Genomic DNA, 27298 nt, shown 5'->3' on the forward strand with positions numbered 1-27298 from the left:
CCGCGTCCTTGCGAAATAAAGCCATTCATTTCTAGAACTCCACATTTTTTAGACGATGTCATTTTTTATTTATTTCGTTTGTCTCGTTTGGTAAACGAATGTTTTTTACAGGATGTCAGATGTAATTCAACCACTTCTATTACCAATAGGTACGGACTTTTTTGACATGAGTTTTTCACCGCTCTTCACCAGTTTTTCACCACCGCGCCGGCCATTTCACCAGAACTTTCTTCTAGGTCGCGTTACTAACGTACTTTTCTGGGGGTGTCAATTCCTTAAGTCCAGATATCCAGTAACAAAGCTCATTCTGAAAAAGTGAAATCTACAACTACCTTCTATTTCGACGGAACGGTCAGCTATTCCACCCACCCACCACCATTACCACCCTGTAAGAAAATAAAAGGAAAAGCTCGTCTCAAAGGCTATCTCATTATCCTGGTGCCTCTCTCCTTGATAGCGGCGCCGAACGCTTTTTTACAAAAAAAAAAAAAAAAAAAAAAAAACAATGAAATAGATAATAGACCAAAATATGAGTAGGCTAGAGCCCTTTTGTGACAAATACATTTTTATGAGACCAAAAAATGCAATAAATTTACACTTTCTTATTACTAAAACGTAAAGATACCTATTTTTACAAATAATTTACAATAGTAAAAATGTCAATGACTAGAAAATAACAGATTATTTTTACAATCAAAAGAAATAAAAAATTAAGCCGTCCGAGAAATAAAATACATCAAATAGAGGCCTTTTGAAACAGCCTTTATGAACCTTTTGAGGGTGATTTTTAGGACCTCATTTCAAATAAGGGGGATTTTCTTAGTTCCCATTTAATTATTATTTTTTCCCAGGGGGAAAATCATTAATACATATTTAGATAGGTAGATTTCTTTATCATTTTACAAAAAAATCTTCAAAAAATCACATTGGAAAAAAAAATTATTGATATTTATGGCACCTAATAATGTTTTGTAATGAACGACATCGAACGCTTATTTACATACTTATTTAAACATTTTGAACCTTCTTTACAAAATAAATTGACAGTCTTTAATAAACAAATTAATTAAAAAAAAGTTATGTACAACTAATTGAAAAAATGCACCTATAAATACCTAATTGTAGAGAAGTCGTTTGTAGAAAGCCTTTTAGCTTTTCACAAACGAATCATTTGACCAATTTTTTCAAAGCGTACCGTGTTTACAGCCTGTACAAAACAAATTTAGACCTTTTCAGATTCTTTTTTAAACTGCATATATTATTCTTATCTGCAGTTAAATCGAAAGACATCCCAAAGGAAGTTGTGGCTATGCCAACATAATTTTCCCTTTGTGGGAAATTGACAGGGGTTTTTTTCCCCAAGTTTTATCTCCTATACATTTGTGTCTAGTTTTCCTTCCTTTAATGTGCTTTAACACCACGAGCAGTGTTCACACCGCGCCGTATAGTCTTTCTTCCCGGTTTATAGCCTCTATTCCCGCTTTATAGGCTTTATTCCCGGCATAAAGTCTGTATTTCCGGTTTATAGCCTTGATTCCCGGTTTATAGCATTTATTCCCGGCATAAAGTCTCTACTTTCGGTTTATAGTCTTTATTCCCGGGCGTAATTCACAGACACCTGATGCGTCGGGTCTGCATACAGGCAGGACGATTCACTGCACGAACAACACGTATCACTCCCACTACAACTTCGATTATCCTCGTATTTACTTCGCCCATCTTCGTATTTATTTCGCCCATCCTCGTATTTACCTCGGCCGTCTTCGTAGTTCCCCCGGCCATCTTCGTAGTTTCGACTGTCTTCGTATTGACCTCGGCTCTCTTCGTATCTCATTCGGGCGTCCTCGTTAATCCAGTCTTGCCGAGTACCCGAATGGTATTGGTTGTGAGGCAGGGAGGACTGGGTGCTTCGGTCGCTGCCAGGAACTTGGATGGGGCTGTGAATCAAAACCAGATGGGTAATGAGGACTTTGGATGAAGGGAAACACAGGATAAAAATAATTTTCTATAGGATGAAAATAATTGTCTACTGGATGAAAATAATTGCCTACAGGATGAAAATTATTGCCTATTGGATGAAAATTATTGCCTATAGGATGAAAATAATTGCCTACAGGATGAAAATTATTGCCAATTGGATGAAAATTATTGTCTACTGGATGAAAATAATTGCCTACAGGATGAAAATTATTGCCTATTGGATGAAAATTATTGCCTATTGGATGAAAATTATTGTCTACTGGATGAAAATAATTGACTACCGGATGAAAATTATTGCCTATTGGATGAAAATTATTTTCATCCTGTTTTTAAATAAATTTTCTTCGCTTTTTCTACGAGATAAAAAAAAGGCCGCGGGTTCGATTCCCACCAGCGGTGAACTTTATCCTAAACAGGTAAATCTCGATCTAGTAACGACTGGATTTCTCCTATCCTGCCTTCCTTCTATCTTAGATTTCGGGAAGATAAGGCCTTTGCTGTTATAGTTCCCTCGCAAAACCAGATGGGTAATGAGGACTTTGGATAAACGGAGACACAGGATGAAAATAATTGGCTACAGGATAAAGAAAGTAAAAAATAATTTTCTATAGGATGAAAATAATTGTCTACTGGATGAAAATAATTGCCTACAGGATGAAAATTATTGTCTACTGGATGAAAATAATTGTCTACTGGATGAAAATAAATTAATTGCCTACAGGATGAAAATTATTGCCTATTGGATGAAAATTATTTCCTACTGGATGAAAATAATTTTCTGTTTTTAAATAAATTTTCTTCGCTTTTTCTACGAGATAAAAAAAGGCCGCGGGTTCGATTCCCACCAGCGGTGAACTTTATCCTAAACAGGTAAATCTCGATCTAGTAACGACTGGATTTCTCCTATCCTGCCTTCCTTCTATCTTAGATTTCGGGAAGATAAGGCCTTTGCTGTTACAGTTCCCTCTATCAATCCTAAACAATTTCTGGTCAGTCGGCCTGACTCAGGCCAAAACAAGTCAGGGATAGGTAGATACCAAGCTACCAAGGCTATCCACATTTTCAATACTGCCTAAAAGGGACCTTGTAGGCTGAAAGTTTCAACTTAATTCTAGGAGGATTTTTTTTTACCTATGAAGACCAAGACAGTTTTTTTTACCCACCTATACTAATTTTATAGGTATTGTCTAATTATTCCTACTCACTTGTATAGTAGGGAAGCGCTCTAAAAGGGACCTTGTAGGCTGAAAATTTTAATCACAAAACTGTACAATAGGTAAACAAAATTTAATTCGTTTTCATCGTCACCATCATCATAACCAGCTGTTATCTTTACCACCAAATTGTCTTATTTAAATTCGTTTTTAAAGAAAATAAAAATTACAGCGTTTATACCGTGAAAATAGAAACTTGTGGATAAAAACAAAACAAAAAATTAAACAAACAGAACATGAATTCAAGTAAACAGAACAATCAGAACAGAATTGAAAATGGGGCTCAACCACTTTTTTTTTTCTTCGCTGATAAAGGAAGTTCGAAACACGCTGATCTCAATAGAAATGCTTAAAATTAAGAAACAATCAATCAATAATAGATGGAATCAAATACAGAATTTACCTAGTCAGGTCTCTTTTTAGGTTTGATAGTAACAATGAAGGTTTCACCGTTCCTAAGTTGAAAAGTGAAGGACAGGTTTACGATAAAATTCACCCTGGGTGAAAAAGACGTTTCAATCTTTCGTTTCCGGAGGGACGCCAGGCCGAAAATGCACATTTCAACTCATTCAAAGACAAAAACCTGTAAAAGAAACACGAAAATGAATGAATGGACACGGGGTTTCAATTTTATTTATAAACAAAAGGGAGTTTTTATGATGTATTTGAAAAAAATTCTCAATTGAGTATAAAATAAAAATACTACAGAATAACAAATATTACAAATATGTATTAATTGCAGCAGTGAATATCGGTATACGATAGAGATGCGACTTTTGACTCACCTTTGGGATTGAATCCCAACTGAGCTACTCAGTAAAAGGAACTACTCTTTTTTTCAACTCGCTCTTTGACTCCCGACTCAAAGAAACACGAAAATGAATGAATGGACACGGGGTTTCAATTTTATTTATAAACAAAAGGGGGTTTTTATGATGTATTTGAAAAAAATTCTCAATTGAGTATAAAATAAAAATACTACAGAATAACAAATATGTATTAATTGCAGCAGTGAATATCGGTATACGATAGAGATGCGACTTTTGACTCATCTTTGGGATTGAATCCCAACTGAGCTACTCAGTAAAAGGAACTACTCTTTTTTTCAACTCGCTCTTTGACTCCCGACTCTTCTCTGATACTTTCTACGCAGGGCACATGCGCGGAATCGTCTCGTACAGAATACAGCTGGTTATTGTTTATTGTATAGGGAACTAAAGAGCGAGTTACAAGTTTTGAAAGAACTACTCTTGAGGATCTAGTTCACTGAAAAGAGTAGTTCATTTTTTTAGCTCAATGAATCTTTACACATCTCTAGTATACGAACGTTGAAATTGGAGCAGTAGACATGTGAAGATCAAAATCAAATTTTAAATCGCACTCACATAAATTTTCTGTCCATTCCGTTTTTTTGATATGGGTCTAAAATGTAACCATTTTTTGAGTTACACCACAAACCATGAGTTTATGAGTATTTATTGAGATTACAAGATTCCTTGTATGTTCTTGCAAGATATATTTTTGATATGGGTCGTAACCATTTTTTGAGTTACACCACAAACCATGAGTTTATGAGTATTTATTGAGATTACAAGATTCCTTGTATGTTCTTGCAAGATATTTTAGAAAAACACTGTTACAAAAAAGTCTTTACAAAACATAAATGTAGAAGAGATAGGTAGGTACACAATGTACAATTTTGTACATATAACAGGAGAATTGGAAAGCTCATAAAACTGTATTGTCTTGACAAAAATTTGGTTGATATTTTTAAGGTGCGCTCTGAATCATTGTCTTTAATGAATTTGCATGTTTTTCCTTAATTTTATCTTACGGAAAAAAAAAAAAAAATTCCATCTATCAAACCTCTTAAATTATTAATTTCTTAAAAATAGTCCCAAATCTACGTGTATCGTTTTTAGGGTAACTTACCACTAAGATGGCCACAGTCTTTGCCGGTGTTGGCTCGTCGCTTCAAATATAGGACAGCACCCAACGCGAATATCACAGTGGATCCGAACGATATGAGAGCTATCATCAACCACGTCTCATTGTTACCTGAAATCAGCAAATTATTGTCATCAGAGTAAGCACAGCCAGCCTAGTTAGCTTAGTTGGTAGTGCATCTGCCTTGTAAGCGCTAGGCCGCGGGTTCGATTCCCGCCCGGGGCGGATTTTATCCTGATGGGATAGTGTTCGTTCTGAAACGGCTGGCTTTCTCCTATCCTGTCTTCCTTCCCTCTTCGATTTTGGGACGATAAGACCATAGCAGTTACAGTTCCCTCCGTCAAACCTCTTAAAAAAAATGTCACTTACTGTCGCTAGGTAGCGCATGTGGCGGTGCATGCGGGTCCATGACCAGCGTGACAGGGGCGGAATAAGGCCCCAGGCCGGCCCTGGTGTACGCCACAACGCGTGCGGTATAGACCGCGCCTGACGTGAGATTATTGAGCAACACAGAAGTTGTGGAAGCGTTGAGCGACATCTGGGCCAGGATCTTGGTGCTGTTGTACGCTTTCACTTGGATCTGAAATTGTGTGGGGAAGCAAAAGAGGGTTGATGGACAAGTTAGAATTTGATAAAATAGACCGGACGGTACAAAGTGAGTTTAAACTGCGTTGAGCCAGCCTAGTTAGCTTAGTTGGTAGTGCGTCTGCCTTGTAAGCGCTAGGCCGCGGGTTCGATTCCCGCCCGGGGCGGATTTTATCCTGATGGGATAATGTTCGTTCTCGGAACGGCTGGCGTTCTCCTATCCTGTCTTTCTTCTTCCTTCGATTTAAGAACGATAAGACCTTGGCAGTTACAGTTCCCTCTGTCAAACCTCTTTAAAAGACCTTGGCGGTTATGCAGTGACGTAAACCCCCGGATTTATGGATTTAGGTATATTAGTGTCATATACCTAAATTACCTAATTCGTTCATTGCTACGAAATAAAAACGGCGGTGAAACACATAAAAAAGAAGCTTTTTTTTTTTAAGAGGTTTGACAGAGGGAACTGTAACTGCTATGGTCTTATCGTCCCGAAATCGAAGAGAGAAGGAAGACAGGAATTGGGGAATAAAAGAAGGCTGATTGCTAACCTAAGACCAATAATATCTTACCTTGTAGCCAAGTAGAATACCATTGTGATGTTGAGGAGGAGGCGGTGACCATTTGACAAATGCTGACGTTAGATTCAGGAATAAAAGAAGGCTAATTGCTAACCTAAGACCAAGAATATCTTACCTTGTAGCCAAGTAGAATACCATTGTGATGTTGAGGAGGAGGCGGTGACCATTTGACAAATGCTGACGTTAGATTCAGTACGCCAGCACTCATTGCTTCTGGAGCCGCACTAGGTACATCCTCTAGTGATTGTACTAACATAGAATTACTCGGTTGTCCTGCAAAATAAGGACGAATATAATTGTACAGGCTGAAGGCCTCCAGAAGGTCCAAGTTAGCTCTTGTACTACTGGGTTGGGATTAGGACACTGAAAAATTCGCCTCAGGGCGGCTGAGACTTCAGACCGGAGTCAGTTTCCCGTAGATCTGAATTCTGAAACTAAAAGCTCAATCTCATTTTTAGTGAAATTTGGCAAAAGTTTAAAATTCTTTTGTTTAGTTTGGTGAAAGTGGAAAAAAGAAGCTGCTTGCTCATTTATTTTTGTAAGGACGGGAATCAAACCCGCGGCCTAGCGCTTACAAGGCAAACGCACTACGAAGCTAACTAGGCTGGTAGAAAGGACTTTGGTGTTTGGTCTCTGGGATTCACACAATCTACACATACCCTGAATGAGGCTGTGAGGGAATGTGTTGTCATAATTTATTCATCCCCAATCCCAACCTTCTCCTTCACCACTAGGGACACTCTTTATTTATTTATCCACGCACTTTTCGGACACTCATAACACAATATAGGTACATAACTAATTCATAATGTACATTATACATGTATACATTACATATGTAATATGTACATGGTACCTATACGGCCTATACCCACATAATGCAATTATAACACGGCAGGTACATAGGTACACAATATAAAGCTTCATCATATTATTATTCCCTCGGCCATTGTCCCTTTCTCTCTAACCTTCTCTCTCCTCCTCCCTCCCTCTCTCTCTTCTCTTTCTCTCTCCTCCTCCCTCTCTTTCTCTCTCTCTTCTCTTTCTCTCTCCCTCCCTCTTCTATCTCTTTAGACTCATCTCTTTCTCTCTCTCTCCTCCCTCTCTTTCTCTCTCTCCTCCTCCCTCTCTTTCTCTCTCTTCTCTCTCTCTCTCTCTCTCTCTCTCCTCTACCTTCTTTTCTCATCTTTCTTTTTCTCTCTCTACTCTTCTTTCTCCTTCCTCTGTTTCTCCTCCTCTTCTTCTTCTCTTCCTCTTCTCCTCCTTCTCCTCTTTTCTCCTCACCTAGTTTCCTTTTGTACTCGGTTCGTACATTTACAAAATGATAAATAGAGATGAGCTGATATTTATGACACAACCCCTGTGTTGTGTACCCGGGGTACCCTCTCTACAAATCCTACAGTACAGGACACAAAGGCATAGGGTGTTCGGAAAATGCGTAGCTGTTTCGAAATCCTCATTTTACTTAATTATTATTTTTTCCCAGGGGGAAAATCATTAATACATATTTAGATAGGTAGTTTTCTTTATTATTTTACAAAAAAATCTTCCAAAAAATCACATTGAAAAAAAAAATATTGATATTTATGGCACCTAAAGTTTTGTAATGAACGACATCGAACGCTTATTTACATACTTATTTAAACATTTTGAACCTTCTATAAGGGGGATTTTCTTAGTTCCCATTTAATTATTATTTTTTCCCAGGGGGAAAATCATTAATACATATTTAGATAGGTAGATTTCTTTATCATTTTACAAAAAAATCTTCAAAAAATCACATTGGAAAAAAAAATTATTGATATTTATGGCACCTAATAATGTTTTGTAATGAACGACATCGAACGCTTATTTACATACTTATTTAAACATTTTGAACCTTCTTTACAAAATAAATTGACAGTCTTTAAACAAATTAATTTTAAAAAAGTTATGTACAACTAATTGAAAAAATGCACCTATAAATACCTACCTAATTGTAGAGAAGTCGTTTGTAGAAAGCCTTTTAGCTTTTCACAAACAAAACATTTGACCAATTTTTTCAAAGCGTACCGTGTTTACAGCCTGTACAAAACAAATTTAGACCTTTTCAGATTCTTTTTTAAACTGCATATAAACAAATTAATTAAAAAAAAGTTATGTACAACTAATTGAAAAAATGCACCTATAAATACCTAATTGTAGAGAAGTCGTTTGTAGAAAGCCTTTTAGCTTTTCACAAACGAATCATTTGACCATTTTTTTCAAAGCGTACCGTGTTTACAGCCTGTACAAAACAAATTTAGACCTTTTCAGATTCTTTTTTAAACTGCATATATTATTCTTATCTGCAGTTAAGTCGAAAGACATCCCAAAGGAAGTTGTGGCTATGCCAACATAATTTTCCCTTTGTTGGAAATTGACAGGGGGTTTTTTTCCCAAGTTTTATCTCCTAGACATTTGTGTCTAGTTTTCCTTCCTTTAATGTGCTTTAACACTACGGGCAGTGTTCACACCGCGCCGTATAGTCTTTCTTCCCGGTTTATAGCCTCTATTCCCGCTTTATAGGCTTAATTCCCGGCATAAAGTCTGTATTTCCGGTTTATAGCCTTGATTCCCGGAATAAAGTCTCTATTCCCGATTTATAGCATTTATTCCCGGTTTATAGTCTCTATTCCCGGTTTATAGTCTTTATTCCCGGGCGTAATTCACAGACACCTGATGCGTCGGGTCTGCATACAGACAGGACGATTCACTACACGAACAACACGTATCACTCCCACTACAACTTCGATTATCCTCGTATTTACTTCGCCCATCTTCGTATTTATTTCGCCCATCCTCATGCCACTACAGCTTCGATTATCCTCGTATTTACTTCGCCCATCTTCGTATTTATTTCGCCCATCCTCATATTTACCTCGGCCGTCTTCGTAGTTCCCTCGGCTGTCTTCGTAGTTACCTCGGCCATCTTCGTAGTTTCGACTGTCTTCGTATTGACCTCGGCTCTCTTCGTATCTCATTCGGGCGTCCTCGTTAATCCAGTCTTGCCCCTTCAACAGTTTTGAAGAATGGCACCAGGAAGAACTCGTACTTGGTAAACTTGCGCAGATGAGTGACAGTGTAGGAAGTGGTGGTGGCAGCGTTCATAACTGTCGCCATGTTGTATTTCTGAGAACCACCGGACAGATCTCGGAACCTGACATAGACGCCTTCCACCCATTCCTGCCCGTTCAGAATCTGAAATGAGAGATAATGGAATGGTTATTTCTGAACTGTGGTGTAGTGGTATACCTGCCTCGGTGGTGTAGTGGTCAAGGCGCTCGCCTGGTAAACAGGAGGGCGTGGGTTCAATCCCAGTCGAGGTATGGAATTTTATCCTCAATATAATTTGAGAATTTTACCACAATAATAGCAGTAGCCTACTGCTGGAGTAAAGGGACTTTTCAGTCCTATGCGAGCAGTATAAATAAGCACTATTATTATTATTATAACTGTGGTCACTTCTTTATGATGTTTAACAGAGGAAACTGTGACAACAGAGACGAAGAGAGAAGGAAGGCAGGACAGGAGAAAGCCAGCCGTTCCGAGAACGGACCTTGTTTAGACTGCGGGAGTAAAGGAACTTTTCAGTCTCATTCTGGTTGTATATGCAGGTGCAGGGTATATTCTATTCTATCTGTTTGAGATAAAGTTCGCCCGGGGCGGGAATCGAACCCGTGACCTAGCGCTTACAAGCTGATTAGGCTTCGTCTGTTTATTTAAACTTCCGACAATCTGAGATACCTAGAAGCCGGCAAATTCATAAAACCTGACTGAACCAACTTTTTTTTTTTTTTAAACCAAAGTCAGTATAAGCAGGGTATATTCTATTCTAAAGTTCGCCCCGGGCGGGAATCGAACCCGTGACCTAGCGCTTACAAGCTGATTAGGCTTCGTCCGTTTATTTAGAGAGGAAAATCCGCCTTAGGAAGGCAAATTAAGCCCAAACTTCCGACAATCTGAGATACCTAGAAGCCGGCAAATTCATAAACCCTGACTAAACCAACATTTTTTTTTTTTTTTTAAACCAACGTAGGAAGGTTATATTTGCATATTTGTAAACCCTACCTATTAAAATATATAAGACCTTGTTTAGACTGCGGGAGTAAAGGGACTTTTCAATCTCATTCTGGCAGGATAAACAAGGTATATTATATTCTACTTATACTTAAAATAACCCGATCCCCAACTTACCTCCCAGGTAATTCTCACAGCAGTGGACGCGGTGGGTATCAGCTCTCGCAGATTAACCACCTTGGTTCCCAGCCTAGCCCGCGCCTCATCCAGAAGATGTTGAGGTACTAGAGAGTTGAGGCCGAGGGTTCGCGTGATGGATTTGAAAAAAAAGGTTGAGTGCGAAGGACATCCATTAGTAAAAATTTTGTAGCCAAAACCAAATGTCAGCCCAAAAGCAAATATCCCTCGGAGCAGATGTACTTTTCTGCCTCGCGATTTCGCTGGGATTTCAACCAGCTTGTCAGTTGTCCTTACGAGGCTCAGTGTACCCCGTAAGAGTCAAGAATTTGAAAAAAAAGGTTGAGTGCGAAGGACATCCATTCGTAAAAATTTTGTAGCCAAAACCAAACGTCAGCCCAAAGCCATCACCTTCCAAGCAGAGGTACTTTTCTGCCTCGCGATTTCGCTGGGATTTCAACCAGCTTGTCAGTTGTCCTTACGAGGCTCAGTGTACCCCGTAAGAGTCAAGAGACAACAGTTTTGTCAAACACGGTCACCCGTCCGGATACCGACCGATCACAACGTTGCTTAACTTCAGTGATCCGTTGGGAATTGGTGTATTTAACGTGCTAAAGCTTCAGGTGGAATGTAAGAAATTTTGTTCATCCTACTTTTCTGTCACCCTGTATTTCCAACGTATCATAAATAACCATCAGCCAAGGTATGAGACAAATGTGTCCTACCTGCACATACATATCTACGTGGCGATAATCTACGTACTACGTGTTTTTCAGAGCACGTATCGTTCACACGTACTGATAAAAGTGCAAGCTCATAGGAGAAAACTCATAAAAATACATGCTTGCAGATGCTTGCCAGAGAGAATTTAATGCTTTGTTGCAAGTTAAAGAGTCAAGGTTGAATTGTAAAGGTTGCCTTTGGCAATTTTCTGACTTCAAGGTGATAGGTCGTGGGTTCGGTTTCCGCCCGGGGCGAACTGTATCCGAAACAGATAATGTTCGTTCTCGGAACGGCTGGCTTTCGCCTATCCTAGCAGGATAAACAAGGTATATTCTATTCTACTTATACTTAAAATAACCTGATCCCCAACTTACCTCCCAGGTAATTCTCACAGCAGTGGACGCGGTGGGTATCAGCTCTCGCAGGTTAACCACCTTGGTTCCCAGCCTAGCCCGCGCCTCATCCAGAAGATGTTGAGGTACTAGAGAGTTGAGGCCGAGGGTTCGCGTGATGGGGGACACCGGACTTGGTATGCCCAGACCGTGTGAGTTCTCTGCGCGGACGATGAACATGTAGGAGGTGTCCGGTTTTAGGTCACTTACCTGAAGAGAAAGAGATATAAAGAAGTTTGTTAGTTTGTTAAAAAAAAAATAATAATAATAAGTAGGTGGCCGTCTTTAGGCCTTTAGGTAACTACAGTGAAATAGATATAGGTTTATTAAAAATTAAAAATTATAGGTTTATTGTAAGTTTGTTATATATTGTTAAATAAGTAAGTAGGTGGCGGTCTTTAGGTCACTTACCTAAAGAGTAATAGATATAGGTTTATTAAATAAACAAGCAAGTAAACGCATGTGCACAAACACAATTATTGCGCAGAAACGCGAAATAGATATAGGTTTATTAAAAATTAAAAATTATAGGTTTATTGTAAGTTTGTTATATATTGTTAAATAAGTAGGTGGCGGTCTTTAGGTTACTTACCTAAAGAGTAATAGATATAGGTTTATTAAATAAACAAGCAAGTAAACGCATGTGCACAAACACAATTATTGCGCAGAAACGCATGTGCACAAACACAATAATTGCGCAGAAATACATGTGCAAATACACATTCATGTATTGCCTGCAAAGGAGCTTTACTGGGGGGCAGTTGATGTGACGTCATCGCGTACGGGACCGTATGCCGTGATGTCAGAGTTTAAGATCAACTGCGGTGTTTTTTAAATCGTTTTATCTCGAGTCGTAGAAGAAGAAAAAGAAAAATTCCCTAGTTCCTCATTTTATCTGCTCTTTGTCTTTGAAACCTCGCCCAAGTAAGCGCAACTGCTCCATTGTGTTAAGCGTAAATGCTTGTCACAAATGTCATTCCCCGTTTAGTTCACTACGCTAATTTTTATGACCAGACTTGGACTCGTTGGCCGGACCGGATGAGATCGTTTTATCTCGAGTCGTAGAAGAAGAAAAAGAAAAATTCCCTTGTTCCTCATTTTTTCTGCTCCTTGTCTTTGAAACCTCACCCAAGTAAGTGCAACTGCTCCATTGTGTTAAGCATAAATGCTTGTCACAAATGTCATTCCCCGTTTAGTTCACTACGCTAATTTTTATGACCAGACTTTATAATTGCGCAGAAATACATGTGCAAATACACATCCATGTATTGCCTGCAAAGGAGCTTTACTGGGGGGCAGTTGATGTGACGTCATCGCGTACGGGAGCGTATGCCGTGATGTCAGAGTTTAAGATCAACTGCGGTGTTTTTTAAATCGTTTTATCTCGAGTCGTAGAAGAAAAAAAAAAGAAAAATTCCCTAGTTCCTCATTTTTTCTGCTCTTTGTCTTTGAAACCTCGCCCAAGTAAGCGCAACTGCTCCATTGTGTTAAGCATAAATGCTTGTCACAAATGTCATTCCCCGTTTAGTTCACTACGCTAATTTTTATGACCAGACTTGGACTCGTTGGCCGGACCGGATGACCGGACCGGACCAAAGTCCAACGCGTTAACCACTACACCACTGTGGTTTCTAGAAGCATACTCACTGTGATACTGGTGCTCGTAATCCGATGGGCAGCCACCACCCAGCCGGTCTGCAGGTCCGAACTGAAATACTCCACCGTATATCCAATCACCGGAGCCACCCCGCCACCCCGAGGTTCCGGCTCGCCCCACCCCAGCGTGACGGACCCCCGGGTGGTGTTGAGTATCACGGGCGCCGCCGGGGGTCCCGGGAAAAGGCCGGAGTCCGGCATGCGGTGCACCGCGTGAGGCCCCGGTCTCGGTTCGACGGAGAGGGAGGCGGACCAGGAGGTTTCGCCTGACTCGGAGGAGGCGGTGCATGTGTAGAGACCCGAGTCGGTTTCCCGTAGATCTGAAAGGGAAAGTGGTTGGGTTTCTATGGTTTTCTATTTCTATTATTAATAATTGTAAAGGCTGAAGGCCTCCAGAAGGTCCAAGTTAGCTCTTGTACTACTGGGTTGGGATTAGGACACTGAAAAAATTCGCCTCAGGGCGGCTGAGACTTCAGACCAGAGTCAGTTTCCCGTAGATCTGAATTCTGAAACTAAAAGCTCAATCTCATTTTTAGTGAAATTTGGCAAAAGTTTGAAATTCTTTTGTTTAGTTTGGTGAAAGTGGAAAAAAGAAGCTTGCTCATTTATTTTTGTAAGGACGGGAATCAAACCCGCGGCCTAGCACTTACAAGGCAGACGCACTACGAGGCTAACTAGGCTGGCAGAAAGGACTTTGGTGTTTGGTCTCTGGGATTCACACAATCTACACGTACCCTGAATGGGGCTGTGAGGGAATGTGTTGTCATAATTTATTCATTTCAATCCCAACCTTCTCCTACACCACTAGGGACACTCTTTATTTATTTATCCACGCACTTTTCGGACACTCATAACACAATATAGGTACATAACAAATTCATAATCTACATGTATACAAATACATTACTCGTACATATGTATTATGTATAGGCTGACCATACGTCCCGCTTTCGGCGGGACAGTCCCGCTTTGGAGCCTCTGGTCCCGCTGTCCCGAGAAATCCTCTGGGGACGCTAAAATGTCCCGCTTTCGCCCAAAGTCCCGATATTGTCCCGCTTTAGCTGGTCCGAACCTAATATTATCATTGAGAGCAACGAGCTCGGGAAAAAATCCATTTTACGATTTCAATATTGTACAATATTATGTATCAAAATATTATGTATTTATGTTTATACCTACCTAGTTAAGTGGGTATATAAACATATTTTATACCCACCTAACTAGGTGGGTATAAAATATGTTTGTACCTCACCCCCCCCCCCTTCGTCCAAAAAAGAACTGCGTCCCGCTTTGGGCCAAAAAAAATTAATGGTCATCCTATCTATCTAATACAAATGAGGAGCTAAGCCTTTATGTTTTTACCTCACCACCCCCCCCCCCCCTTCGTCCAAAAAGAACTGCGTCCCGCTTTGGGCCAAAAAAATTATGGTCACCCTAATTATGTAATATGTACATGGTATACCCACATAATGCAATTATAACACGGCAGGTACATAGGTACACAATATAAACCTTCATCATATTATTATTCCCTGGGCCATTGTCCCTTTCTCTCTAACCTTCTCTCTCCTCCTCCCTCCCTCTCTCTCTTCTCTTTCTCTCTCCCTCCCTCCCTCCCTCTTCTATCTCTTTAGACTCATCTCTTTCTCTCTCTCCTCCCTCTCTTTCTCTCTCTCCTCCTCCCTCTCTCTCTCCCTCCCTATTCTATCTCTTTAGAGCTTTAGACTCATCTCTTTCTCTCTCCTCCCTCTCTTTCTTTCTCTCTCCTCCTCCCTCTCTCTCTCTTCTCTTTCTCTCTCTCTCTCCCTCCCTCTTCTCTCTCTTTGGACTCATCTCTCTCTCCTAGATTTTATTTTCTCTCTCTTTATCTCTCTCCCCCTTCTTTCAATCTTTTTTATCCACTGTGTTCCCATTTTCTCTCCTCTTCTCCTTCCTCCTCTCTCTCTTTTTTGTTCTTTATGTAGAATGTTTTCCCACTCTCCTTTCTCTACTTTTGTCATCAATCAATCTCTCTCTCTGTCTCTCTCTCTCTCTGTCTCTCTCTCTCTCTCTCTCTCTGTCTCTCTCTCTCTGTGTCTCTCTCTCTCTCTCTCTGTCTGTCTCTCTCTTTCTGTCTCTCTCTCTCTCCTCTACCTTCTCTTTCTCATCTTTCTCTTTCCTCTGTTTCTCCTCCTCTCCTTTTTCTCCTTCTTCTCTTTTTCTTCCTCTGTTTCTCCTCCTCCTCCTCCTCCCCCTCTTCCTCTTCTCCTCCTTCTTCTCTTTTCTCCTCACCTAGTTTCCTTTTGTACTCGGTTTCGTACATTTACAAAATGATAAATAGAGACGAGCTGATATTTATGTCACAACCCCTGTTGTGTACCCGGTACCCTCTCTACAAATCCTACAGTACAGGACACAAAGGCATAGGGTGTTCGGAAAATGCGTAGCTGTTTCGAAATCCTCATTTTACCTTCTACTTTATTTCTTTCAATTTTAATTCCGATACAGAGAGGATACCAGCGTGAATTTCCCTTGCTAAAGAAGCAGCAAAGATTTTACCTTCTACTTTATTTCTTTCAATTTTAATTCCGATACAGAGAGGATTCCCTTGCTAAAGAAGCAGCAAAGGTTGAGTGCGAAGAACGTCCATTGCCAGCCTAGTTAGCTTAGTTGGTAGTGCGTCTGCCTTGTGCAGCAAAGGTTGAGTGCGAAGAACGTCCATTGCCAGCCTAGTTAGCTTAGTTGGTAGTGCGTCTGCCTTGTAGAGCAAAGGTTGAGTGCGAAGAACGTCGATTGCCAGCCTAGTTAGCTTAGTTGGTAGTGCGTCTGCCTTGTAAGCGCTAGGCCGCGGGTTCGATTCCCGCCCGGAGGTGGAGGGGAGCCTACTGCTTGACAGGGGAGGAAGGCGACTGAATGAAGGGGCAGGGTTTGGTTTGACGGGCCGACTTGCACTATGGGGGGCGGGGTGTCTTCAACGGAGGTAACCTGAAACGTAAGGGGGTAGGCGGGTTAGGTAGATTGCAAAAAAGACGTAGAGAACACTGAAGATTTCTTCCGGTGGGAGTTATTTACATTTTAAACCTGCCTCGGTTGTGTGATTGGTCAAGATGTTCGCCTGGTTATCGGGAGATTGTGGTTTCAACCCCAAGTCAAGGTACATATGAAATTTCTTCAAAGTTGTTTGAGAATTCCACCTTAATAGTGTAATAAGTGTAAGTAGTGCTTTATTTAGACTGTCAGCTTAGAACAAGCGAGCCGTAAAAATAAGCAGAATACGCACTTATTTATCATGAGATTATGGATCCGGGGGTCGGAAATACTGTGTTACCAACAAAATTTATGATAAGGATTTCTAACATCGAAAAATATTATTAAAAATAAATAAATAATAGTGAAAAATGAAAAAAAAAGGGTTAGGTAGCACACAAAACTCTCTCACCTGCAAAAACGCGCGGACCGTGGTCGACCCGGCCACGCTGAGGGCGGAACACACGAAGAACCGCAAGCAATCCGCCGCAGGTCGCTGTTGCCTGTTGCTAGGTTAGGTTGCCCCAGTGTAAAGGTACCTTTAGGTAGCACACAAAACTCTCTCACCTGCAAAAACGCGCGGACCGTGGTCGACCCGGCCACGCTGAGGGCGGAACACACGAAGAACCCCGCGTCCTCTTTTTGAACCCCCTGTATGCGCAGCGTTCCCTCTTGCGTTACGTGCAGGTGTCCGTACGCGTTACCCGGGAACATCAGAACTTGGGAGCCTTCCTGTGTCCAAAATACGGACGGGAGAGGGCTGCCCTCGGCAAAACAACTAAGACGGTTTACTGGGGGCTTTCCCCAACTAAAACGGCTTTTAAATTGAGGCTTAAGGACCTCAGCATTTGTAAGTACTTGGAAATCAGAGATTTGGATTCAAGTCCGATTTTGGTTTAATTTTGGTTTGGTCAATCCAGTAAGATCACTAGGAACCCTGGATTCGAGGTTTAGTTTTCCATCTACCAAGAGACCCGGGTTTCCTCGAAGTTTTACGGAAATAACGAAAGAGGTAGAACCTTACAGGAATAACTGAAGAGAGGCGTACTGGAGGAGGAGGAGGAGGAGGAGGAGAAGGAGAAGGAAGAGGAGGAGGGGGAGGGAGAGGAGAACGAGGAAGGGGAGTGAGAGGAGAAGAAGGAGAAAGAGGAGGAGAAAAAGGAAGAGAAGGAGAAGAAGGAGGAAGAAAAGGAGAAAGAGGAGAAGAAGGAGGAGGAGGAGAAGAAGAAGGAGGAGGAAAAGGAGAAAGATGAGGAGAAGAAGGAAGAGAAGGAGGAGGAGGAGAAGGAAGAGGAGAAGGAGAAGGAGGAGGAGAGGAGGGGAAAGAACTTTTTTCATGTTATAAGTTACAATGAAATCATATCATAAAATATCTCCCTATACAACGCGGAAGAGAACAAAGTTTAGAAAACGCGAACTTTGAAAACTAAGTAGAAGTTTTTCGGGAAGTAGAGAGAAAGAGGAGGAAGGGAGGAGGAGGAGGAGGAGGAGGAAGGGAGAGAGAGAGAGAAGTAGAGGAGGAGTAGAAAGAGGAAGTAGAGAGAATGAGGGGGAAGGGGGAGAGAGAGAGGAAGAGATAGCGGAAGAATATGAAGGATGAGAGAGGAAGAGAGAGAGAGAGAGAGAGAGAGGAGAAAAAAAGAGTTTACGAGAAAGAAGGGGGAAAAATAAGAAAAGAGGGAGAGTTGAAGGAGGAGAATTGGAGGCAGAGGGTGAGAAGGAGAGAGGGAGGAGAACAAGAAAACCAGAGGGAGAAAAAAAAGGAAGAGAGAGTGAGAGAGAGGGCTCTGTTTTATTTCCACAAATAAATAGGGCATAAGATTCAGTTCTACGTGCAACCCAGAGTTTGCAATATCCAGGGAACAATAAATTAGGGCCCCTATATCCCCCATCCCTAAGCGTTAGGGCGGATATGGTTGCAAAGAACACAGAATTAGATTTACGTTCACAGTACTCATCTGACTCATCTCTCGCCTACAGAATTCATCTCAGAAGAAAATAAGTATTCCATCTCTTCTGTTGCGCTACTTGTCCTTCGTTAAAAGGAACAAAAGAAAGAGGAGGGAGAGAAGAACAACAAAAAGAGGAGGAGGAAGAAGAAGACGAAGGAAAAGTAACAAAATCAAAAACGAAGCAGAAGGTGAAGATGAAAGAGAAGGAGAGAGAGAGAAAATAATAAGAAACAACAGAGAAAGAAGAAGAATAAAAAGGAAAAAAAGAAGAAGCAACAGAAAAACGAAACAAAAAAAAGATGAAAGAGAAAAATCAAAAACGAAGCAGAAGATGAAGATGAAAGAGAAGGAGAGAGAGAGAAAGAGAGAGTAATAAGAAACAACAGAGAAAGAAGAAGAATAAAAAGGAAAAAAAGAAGAAGCAACAGAAAAACGAAACAAAAAAAAGATGAAAGAGAGAGAAGAACAAGAAACAGCAGAAGAAGAAGAAGAAGAAGAAGAAGAAGAAGAAGAAGAAGAAGAAGAAGAAGAAGAAGAAGAAGAAAAAAACAACACAGAAGACCTCAGCTGCTCGTTTCTTCTCGTTAGCCCAAACAACAAACGAATTTCAAAGCGACATAAAGCATTCCGGAAACAAAAACAAAGAAGAAGAGAGGGTAAAGAAAGAGGAAAGAGAGGAGGTGAGAGGAAGAAGAGAAGAAGACGAAAGGAGGAGGAGGAGGAGGAGGAGGAGGAGGAGGAGGAGGAGTGGAACGACTTTTAGTTTTGTATGGAATGGGAGTTGGGCTGTCATATGGTGTGTGTGACCCAGTTTTGTATGTAGTTGATTTGTATATTTAGACGGGATTTTCCCATAGGAAAAGTTACCTTATAAAAACCTATCCTCTTCTTCTTAGAGGATTGATAGAGGGAACTGTAACTGCTAAGGTCTTATCGTCCCGAAATCGAAGAGAGAAGGAAGACAGGATAGGAGAAAGAATAACAGAATATTTTCATTTTATTATTATTACTTTTTTTAAGAAGAAAAAAAAGGAGAAAGAAAAGCAATATCTATCAAAACATCATTTCGAACTCAACAAAGTTCAATGTGGCTCCAATAAAGCCATCAGGCAAACACATACATAAAACTATCAGCAAGAAAGTAAAAACAGAAATAAAGGAACGATAAAAATCAAAAGGCCATTGAATTTTATGACTGCAGTGATTTGGAGCGACTTTTAGTTTTGTATGGAATGGGAGTTGGGCTGTCATATGGTGTGTGTGACCCAGTTTTGTATGAAGTTGATTTGTACAAGCTGTCTTCAGACGGGATTTTCCCATAGGAAAAGTTACCTTATAAAAACCTATCCTCTTTTTCTTAGAGGATTGATAGAGGGAACTGTAACTGCTAAGGTCTTATCGTCCCGAAATCGAAGAGAGAAGGAAGACAGGAGAGGAGAAAGCCAGCTGTTCCGAGAACGAACATAATCCGTTCAGGATGAAATCCGCCCCGTGCGGGAATCGAACCCGCGGTCTAGTGCTTACAAGCTAACTAGGCTGGCCGTACCTACTTAAAAGAGTATTTCCGGAATTTTCCCTACCACATTTTGTTCAAATTTTTTATTTCAAACGTGTATAGGGGGTCCTCATGTATGAACTTTCTCACAGTGCCCTATCAGAATAAGAATAAGTTTGCTCTACTTTGTATTTTCCAATGAAATATGAGACCCCATTAGACGTTTTGCTTGGGAAAATGACTCGAGATACACATGTCTGCTAGAGTTATTAAACGTGTATAGGGGGCCCTCATGTATGAACTTTCTCACAGTGCCCTATCAGAATAAGAATAAGATTGCTCAACTTTGTATTTTCCAATGAAATATGAGACCCCATTAGACGTTTTGCTTGGGAAAATGACTCGAGATACACATGTCTGCTAGAGTTATTGCATGAGATATTTTGCGTTGAGATATATGATAGGAGATATTCTGAGATATATTGTGCTAGGTCAGAGATGTTAGCTGAGTGAAATGCGAGGTTTGCGTTATGCATATTGAATATGAGAGTAATAATAATAATAATAATAATAATAGTGCTTATTTATACTGCTCGCATAGGACTGATGTCAGGTCTACCTGATATCTGATGAGGACACACACTTTCAGAATGACCTGACAGGCGGACATGATCAGGTGTACCTGTCAGGTCTACCTGATAGTGAGTTGCGGCTGGCCTTGTACAAAGGCTAAACTGAGAAAACCTTCGTGCGAAAAGCTTACTGCCAGTGTGCGGAGGGCCTAAAGCTCACACAATTGAAACTTTTAGACAAATGAAACGCCTGGTGAACTTTTATTTCGGCCTGTTAGGTCTACCTGATACCTGATGCGCACACACACTATCCAGGTAGACCTTACAGGTACGGCTAAAAAGGTCCGTCCGTCAGGTCTACCTGATATCTGATGAGGACACACACTTTCAGAATGACCTGACAGGCAGACATGATCAGGTGTACCTGGCAGGTCTACCTCATAGTGAGTTGCGGCTGGCCTTGAACAAAGGCTAAACTGAGAAAACCTTCGTACGAAAAGCTTACTGCCAGTGTGCGGAGGGCCTAAAGCTCACACAATTGAAACTTTTAGACAGATGAAACGCCTGGTGAACTTTTATTTGCATCCGGGCCAAAAGTTTGATTACTATGCAATGAATTACAGAGGTGAAATTGAAGCCTTTGTTGCCTCATAGTGAGTTGCGGCTGGCCTTGAACAAAGGCTAAACGGAGGATAAATTCGTACGAAAAGCTTACTGCCAGTGTGCGGAGGGCCTAAAGCTCACACAATTGAAACTTTTAGACAAATGAAACGCCTGGTGAACTTTTATTTGCATCCGGGCCAAAAGTTTGATTACTATGCAATGAATTACAGAGGTGAAATTGAAGCCTTTGTTTATCTACTCTTTACGGAACTTTCGCCTAACTTTCGACTGGGTCGAACTTTCAGTTAGGAAGTGAAACCAAATTATACCCAAATAGAGGAATAGAGAGGTAGTGTAGACTCATTTGTTTGTTTTCTAGAATGGGTTCCTCTAAATTTACATATGGAAAAGGTCAACTTTATAGCTTTAGACTTCAAAAATGAGGCTTTGTTTTCTAAAAAAAAGGAGAAAAACTTCAACGTTAGGTTAAAAGTTCACCCAGTTTTCGCTATAAAATAAAAGTCTGTCTTTTAAGCGCTAGACCGCGGGTTCGATTCCCACCCGGGGCGAATTTTATCCTAAACAAATAAGGTTCATTTTTCGAACTGATGACTTTCTTCTATCCTGCCTTTCTTCTCTCTTCGATTTTAGACCGCGGGTTCGATTCCTGCCCGGGGCGAATTTTATCCTAAACAAATAAGGTTCATTTTTCGAACTGATGACTTTCTTCTATCCTGCCTTTCTTCTCTCTTCGATTTCCGGATGATAAGACCTTAGCAGTTACAGTTCCCTCTGTCAAACCTCATGAAAAAAAGAAGAAAAAAAAAATCTTACCTCTTGGATGATTCCAAATCAATAAACTGGCCATTTTTCTTCCAATGTAGCGTGGGTTCAGGTTGGCCCTTGGGCGGGCCACATTCCAGTAGAGCGGTCTCACCCGAAGCCACCCGAGTGTCCTTCGGCTCAGATCCAAACTTTTTAAAAAAAGAAGAAAAAATTTTTTACCTCTTGGATGATTCCAAATCAATAAACTGGCCATTTTTCTTCCAATGTAGCGTGGGTTCAGGTTGGCCCTTTGGCGGGCCACATTCCAGTAGAGCGGTCTCACCCGAAGCCACCCGAGTGTCCTTCGGCTCAGCTCGGAAATCGTCGCGGAGTACTGAAATCAGAAAGGAGGGGGAACGGGTTAAAGAATCAGCTTGTTAAAATTTGACGCATTAGTTTGGACATAGTAATGGCATGGGTTGAAGATGGTTAATACGTATTGTTGTTATTGGAGCGTATTGTTGTTATTGGAGTTGATGTATTATGCCCGCCACACACGTTCAGACAGTCTGACAGACCTGGGTTCAGACAGTCTGACAGACCTAGGTCTCACAAGCTTTGGTCTCACAAGATTTTCCCGCCACACACGTTCAGACAGTCTGACAGACCTGGGTCTCACAAGATTTGTTTTCCGCCACACACGTTCAGACAGTCTGACAGACCTGGGTCTCACAAGATTTGTTTTCCGCCACACACGTTCAGACAGTCTGACAAAAAGCGAGGTCTTGATTCATGGTTTAACTATAGACCCCAACCTATCACGAGATTTCAGACCTTGAACTTCGTATTGGAAATTCCCAATCTAGCAGGAACCGGGAACCCTGGATTTCCCGGGAATTTCACATCACATTAAGAGAAGAAGGAGGAGAAGAAGAAGGAGGAGGAGGAGAAGAAGAAGGAGGAGGAAGAGGAGTACTGGAGGAGAAGAAGGAGGAGAAAGAGGAGGAGAAGAAGGAGGAGGAGGAAAAGGAGAAAGAGGAAGAGAAGGAGGAGGAGGAAAAGGAGAAAGAGGAAGAGAAGGAGGAGGAGGAAAAGGAGAAAGAGGAAGAGAAGGAGGAGGAGGAAAAGGAGAAAGAGGAAGAGAAGGAGGAGGAGGAAAAGGAGAAAGAGGAAGAGAAGGAGGAGGAGGAAAAGGAGAAAGAGGAAGAGAAGGAGGAGGAGGAAAAGGAGAAAGAGGAAGAGAAGGAGGAGGAGGAAAAGGAGAAAGAGGAAGAGAAGGAGGAGGAGGAAAAGGAGAAAGAGGAAGAGAAGGAGGAGGAGGAGAGGAGGGGAGCGAATAAGAGGGGAAGGAACTTTTTTCATGTTATAAGTTACAATGAAATCATATCATAAAATATCTCCCCTACAACGCGGAGGAGAACAAAGTTTAGAAAACGCGAACTTTGAAAACTAAGTAGAAGTTTTTAGGGAAGTAGAGAAAGAGGAGGAGGGAGGAAGAGAGATAGCGGAAGAATATGAAGAGTGAGAGAGAAAGGGAGGGAGGGAGAGAGAGTGAGAGAGGGATGGAGGGAGAGAGAAAGAAGGAAGAGACGAGAAAAAGGGAGGGAGGCAAAGGGCGAGAAGGGGAGAGGAAGAAAGAATCGGAGAGGGGGAGAGGAGAAAAAAAAGAAGGCAGAGGGAGAAAAGAGAGGGAGAGAGGTAGGAGAAAAAGAGAGTTTACGAGAAAGAAGGGGAAGAAGTGAAGGGAGGGAGAGTTGAAAGAGGAGAAAGGGAGGGAGAAAAAGAGAATCAGAGGGAAGAAAAAATGGGAGAGGGGGAGGGAGAAAACGAGAATTTAAGAGAAAGAAGGGGAAGAAGAAGAAGAAATAGAGGGAGAGAGTTGAAGGAGAAGGAGCAGTAGGAGGGGAGAGGGAGGGAAAAGAATCAGAGGGAGAGAAAAAGGGAAGAGAGAGAGAGAAGGCTCTGTTTTATTTCCACAAATAAATAGGGCATGTAATTCAGTTCTACGTGCAACCCAGAGTTTGCAATATCCGTCTCGGAACCTGACATAGACGCCTTCCACCCATTCCTGCCCGTTTAGAATCTGAAATGAGAGATAATGGAATGGTTATTTCTGAACTGTGGTGTAGTGGTCAAGGCGCTCGCCTGGTAAACAGGAGGCGAGACAAATGTGTCCTACCTGCACATACATATCTACGTGGCGATAATCTACGTGCCACGTACTACGTGTTTTTCAGAGCACGTATTCACGTCACACGTACTGACAAAAGTGCAAGCTCATAGGAGTATAGGAGAAAACTGTCTCTCTAAAAATACATGCTTGCAGATGCTTGCCAGAGAGAATTTCATGCTTTGTTGCAAGTTAAAGAGTCAAGGTTGAATTGTAGAGGTTGCCTTTTGGCAATTTTCTGACTTCAAGGTGCTAGGTCGTGGGTTCGGTTTCCGCCCGGGGCGAACTGTATCCGAAACAGATAATGTTCGTTCTCGGAACGGCTGGCTTTCGCCTATCCTGTCCTCTTTCTCTCTTCGATTACGGGACAGAGGTCTTCCTGTTGTTACAGTTCCCTCTATCAAACCTCTTGTAAAAAAAACCCCTCTCTCTCTGTCGAAAACGAAAGACGTCTAAAAGTCCAATACGACCAGATGACAGCAGGCAAAAATGTCCTTCACCCTTACCTTAGTCAAGTTTTTTAAAAAGAATAACAGAAGAGGTTGCCTTTGGGCAATTTTTTGACTTGTAAATGCTAGATCGTGGGTTCGGTTTCCGCCCGGGGCGAACTGTATCCGAAACAGATAATGTTCGTTCTCGGAACGGCTGGCTTTCGCCTATCCTGTCCTCTTTCTCTCTTCGATTTCGGGACAGAGGTCTTCCTGTTGTTACAGTTCCCTCTATCAAACCTCTTGTAAAAAAAACCCTCTCTGTCGAAAACGAAAGATGTCTAAAAGTCCAATACGACCAGATGACAGCAGGCAAAAATGTCCTTCACCCTTACCTTAGTCAAGTTTTTTAAGAGAATAACAGAATATTTTCATTTTATTTTATTATTATTACTTTTTTAAGAAAAAAAAGAAGGAGAAAGAAAAGCAATATCTATCAAAACATCATTTCGAACTCAACAAAGTTCAATGTGGCTCCAATAAAGCCATCAGGCAAACACATAAGACTATCAGCAAGAAAGTAAAAACAGAAATAAAGGAACGATAAAAATCAAAAGGCCATTCAACTTTATGACTGCAGTGATTTGGAACGACTTTTAGTTTTGTATGGAATGGGAGTTGGGCTGTCATATGGTGTGTGTGACCCAGTTTTGTATGAAGTTGATTTGTATACGCTGTCTTTAGACGGGATTTTCCCATAGGAAAAGTTACCTTATAAAAACCTATCCTCTTTTTTTTTAGAGGATTGATAGAGGGAACTGTAACTGCTAGAGTCTTATCGTCCCGAAAGAAAGACAGGATATTATAGGAGAAAGCCAGCCGTTCCGAGAAAGAACGTTTGCCAGCCTAGTTAGCTTAGTTGGTAGTGCGTCTGCCTTGTAAGCGCTAGGCCGCGGGTTCGATTCCCGCCCGGGGCGGATTTTAGGGTTGGTAATTTTGACTGTCGTGGATTTATATGTCTTAGAGCAGAGCCTCATACATTACTAAGTGCCTCCTTTGCAATCATCTTTTTTTTATATTTTAAGAGAAACTATACTGAACGATTGGTATGAAAATGGTGAGCCATCTTCACAAACGCGCACCAGGCTCCCGCCCTAGTATGTTGGACTCACGGTTTCCGCTTGCTGAAAGCAAACCGGGCCCTACTCCCTAGCCCTACCAGTGCCTAAGAATGGGAGTATCTATGGGAGTACACAATGATGGGTATTAGTAATTGGCAGTACATTCTGCCTCGGTAGTGGGCAAGTTGCTCAGCAAGTGACCGCGCCCTTCACGTCGCGGAGTACTGGAAATTCAAGGCTTGAGAGAGAAGAGGACATGGAAAGTAAGTATTTCCTTTAGGAGTACACAATGATGGGTATTAGTAATTGGCAGTGCATTCTGCCTCGGTAGTGGGCAAGTTGCTCAGCAAGTGACCGCGCCCTTTACGTCGCGGAGTACTGGAAATTCAAGGCTTGAGAGAGAAGAGGACATGGAAAGTAAGTATTTCCTACATACATTAGGTGTCTACTTACAATGTACAGTCAGACTGGCCCGCAGCGAAATGCTTCCCACGAGGTTCTCCACGTCACAAATATAAAGTCCTTCGTCCTGCGGTCCCACATTCTCTATCTGCAGGGACCTATCGTCCAGGATCTTAGCCCGTCCTGTGGGCATTTTGCCGTCATCTCTACGCCACAAAATGGTGGGCAGTGGGTCCCCGCCTACCCGACATACGAACTCGACCACACTACCACTCAGCACGGTGGCGTCCGAGGGTTCACTGATTGGGAACGGCTTGACTGGAATAGAGAAAACGAAAGGGGTTGGTAATTTTGACTGTCGTGGATTTATATGTCTTAGAGCATAGCCTCATACATTACTAAGTGCCTCCTTTGCAATCAATTTCCACTGGTCGTCGCTGAGTGCACCCCGAGCTCCAAGCACAGAGCCGAAAATACTTCGACTCCGCCGGGAATCAAACCCGGGATCTCCCGAGATCGAGACTCTATTTGTTCTTGTCGCGGGTTCTATTTCCGCCCGGGGCGAACTCATGGGGTGCGCGTGGTTGGTATCCAGATGGGTGACCATCTAGGTACCATGTTGCTGCTGATTACGGATATTCTTTGCAATCAATTTCCACTGGTCGTCGCTGAGCGCTCCAAGCACAGAGCCGAAAATACTTCGACTCCGCCGGGAATCAAACCAGGGATCTCCCAAGATCGAGACTCTATTTGTTCTTGTCGCGGGTTCGATTCCCGCCCGGGGCGAACTCATGGGGTGCGCGTGGTTGGTATCCAGATGGGTGACCATCTAGGTACCATGTTGCTGCTGATTACGGATATTTCAATTACATAAGTACTACTTACCATGTACAGTAAGTAGGGCAGGTTTGGTTTCTCTCTCCCCCACCATATTCTGTACGTAGCATTGGTATTTGCCTTCGTCACCGGCAATAATTTAAACGTCAAATCCCGATATCGAACCAATAAGTACTCTCGAACCTTCTGTCAGCCAAGTGGAAGGGGGTAATGGAAAGTCCAAAAATGTCAACTGGGGGGTTAAACTCCATTTTTCACCTAACTTTATCTTTCTCCCCCCCTTCCTCTCTCCCTCTCTCTCCCTCTATCTCTCCCTCTCTCTCTCTCTCTCTCTCTTTCTCTCTCTCTCCCTCTCTCTTCTCATTGTTGGAGGGACTTTTTTTTTGCTATGTCTCAAAAGGTCCGTGTAAAATATGTTCTACTATCGTAATGGAAAGTCCAAAAATGTCAACTGGGGGGTTAAACTCCATTTTTCACCTAACTTTATCTTTCTCACTCTCTCTCTCTCTCCCTTTCTCTCTCTCTCTCTCCCTCTCTCTCCCTCTATCTCTCTCCCTCTCTCTCTCTATCTCTCTCCCTCTCTCTTCTCATTGTTGGAGGGACTTTTTTTTGCTATGTCTCAAAAGGTCCGTGTAAAATATGTCTCTCTCTCTCTCT

General features: G+C 41.7%; 1 protein-coding gene across 1 annotated transcript in view; it reads right to left on the minus strand.

Moving 5' to 3' along the window:
• Window positions 1–1100: 1100 nt before the first annotated feature.
• Window positions 1101–27298, minus strand: part of LOC103513899 (roundabout homolog 2-like) — a gene marked incomplete at its 5' end in the record, with an annotated part of 39511 nt that continues 13313 nt past the window's right edge. Inside the window, 13 exon segments of the mRNA XM_026826986.1 lie at window positions 1101–1937; window positions 4309–4366; window positions 5127–5252; window positions 5511–5721; window positions 6420–6577; window positions 9337–9523; window positions 11617–11844; window positions 13282–13610; window positions 16134–16254; window positions 16864–17104; window positions 21924–22077; window positions 25856–26122; window positions 26690–26817. Coding sequence (XP_026682787.1) covers window positions 1592–1937; window positions 4309–4366; window positions 5127–5252; window positions 5511–5721; window positions 6420–6577; window positions 9337–9523; window positions 11617–11844; window positions 13282–13610; window positions 16134–16254; window positions 16864–17104; window positions 21924–22077; window positions 25856–26122; window positions 26690–26817 — 2554 coding nt within the window.

Source organism: Diaphorina citri, unplaced genomic scaffold (genome assembly GCF_000475195.1).
Source record: "Diaphorina citri unplaced genomic scaffold, Diaci psyllid genome assembly version 1.1 scaffold1042, whole genome shotgun sequence".
Taxonomy (NCBI): domain Eukaryota; kingdom Metazoa; phylum Arthropoda; class Insecta; order Hemiptera; family Psyllidae; genus Diaphorina; species Diaphorina citri.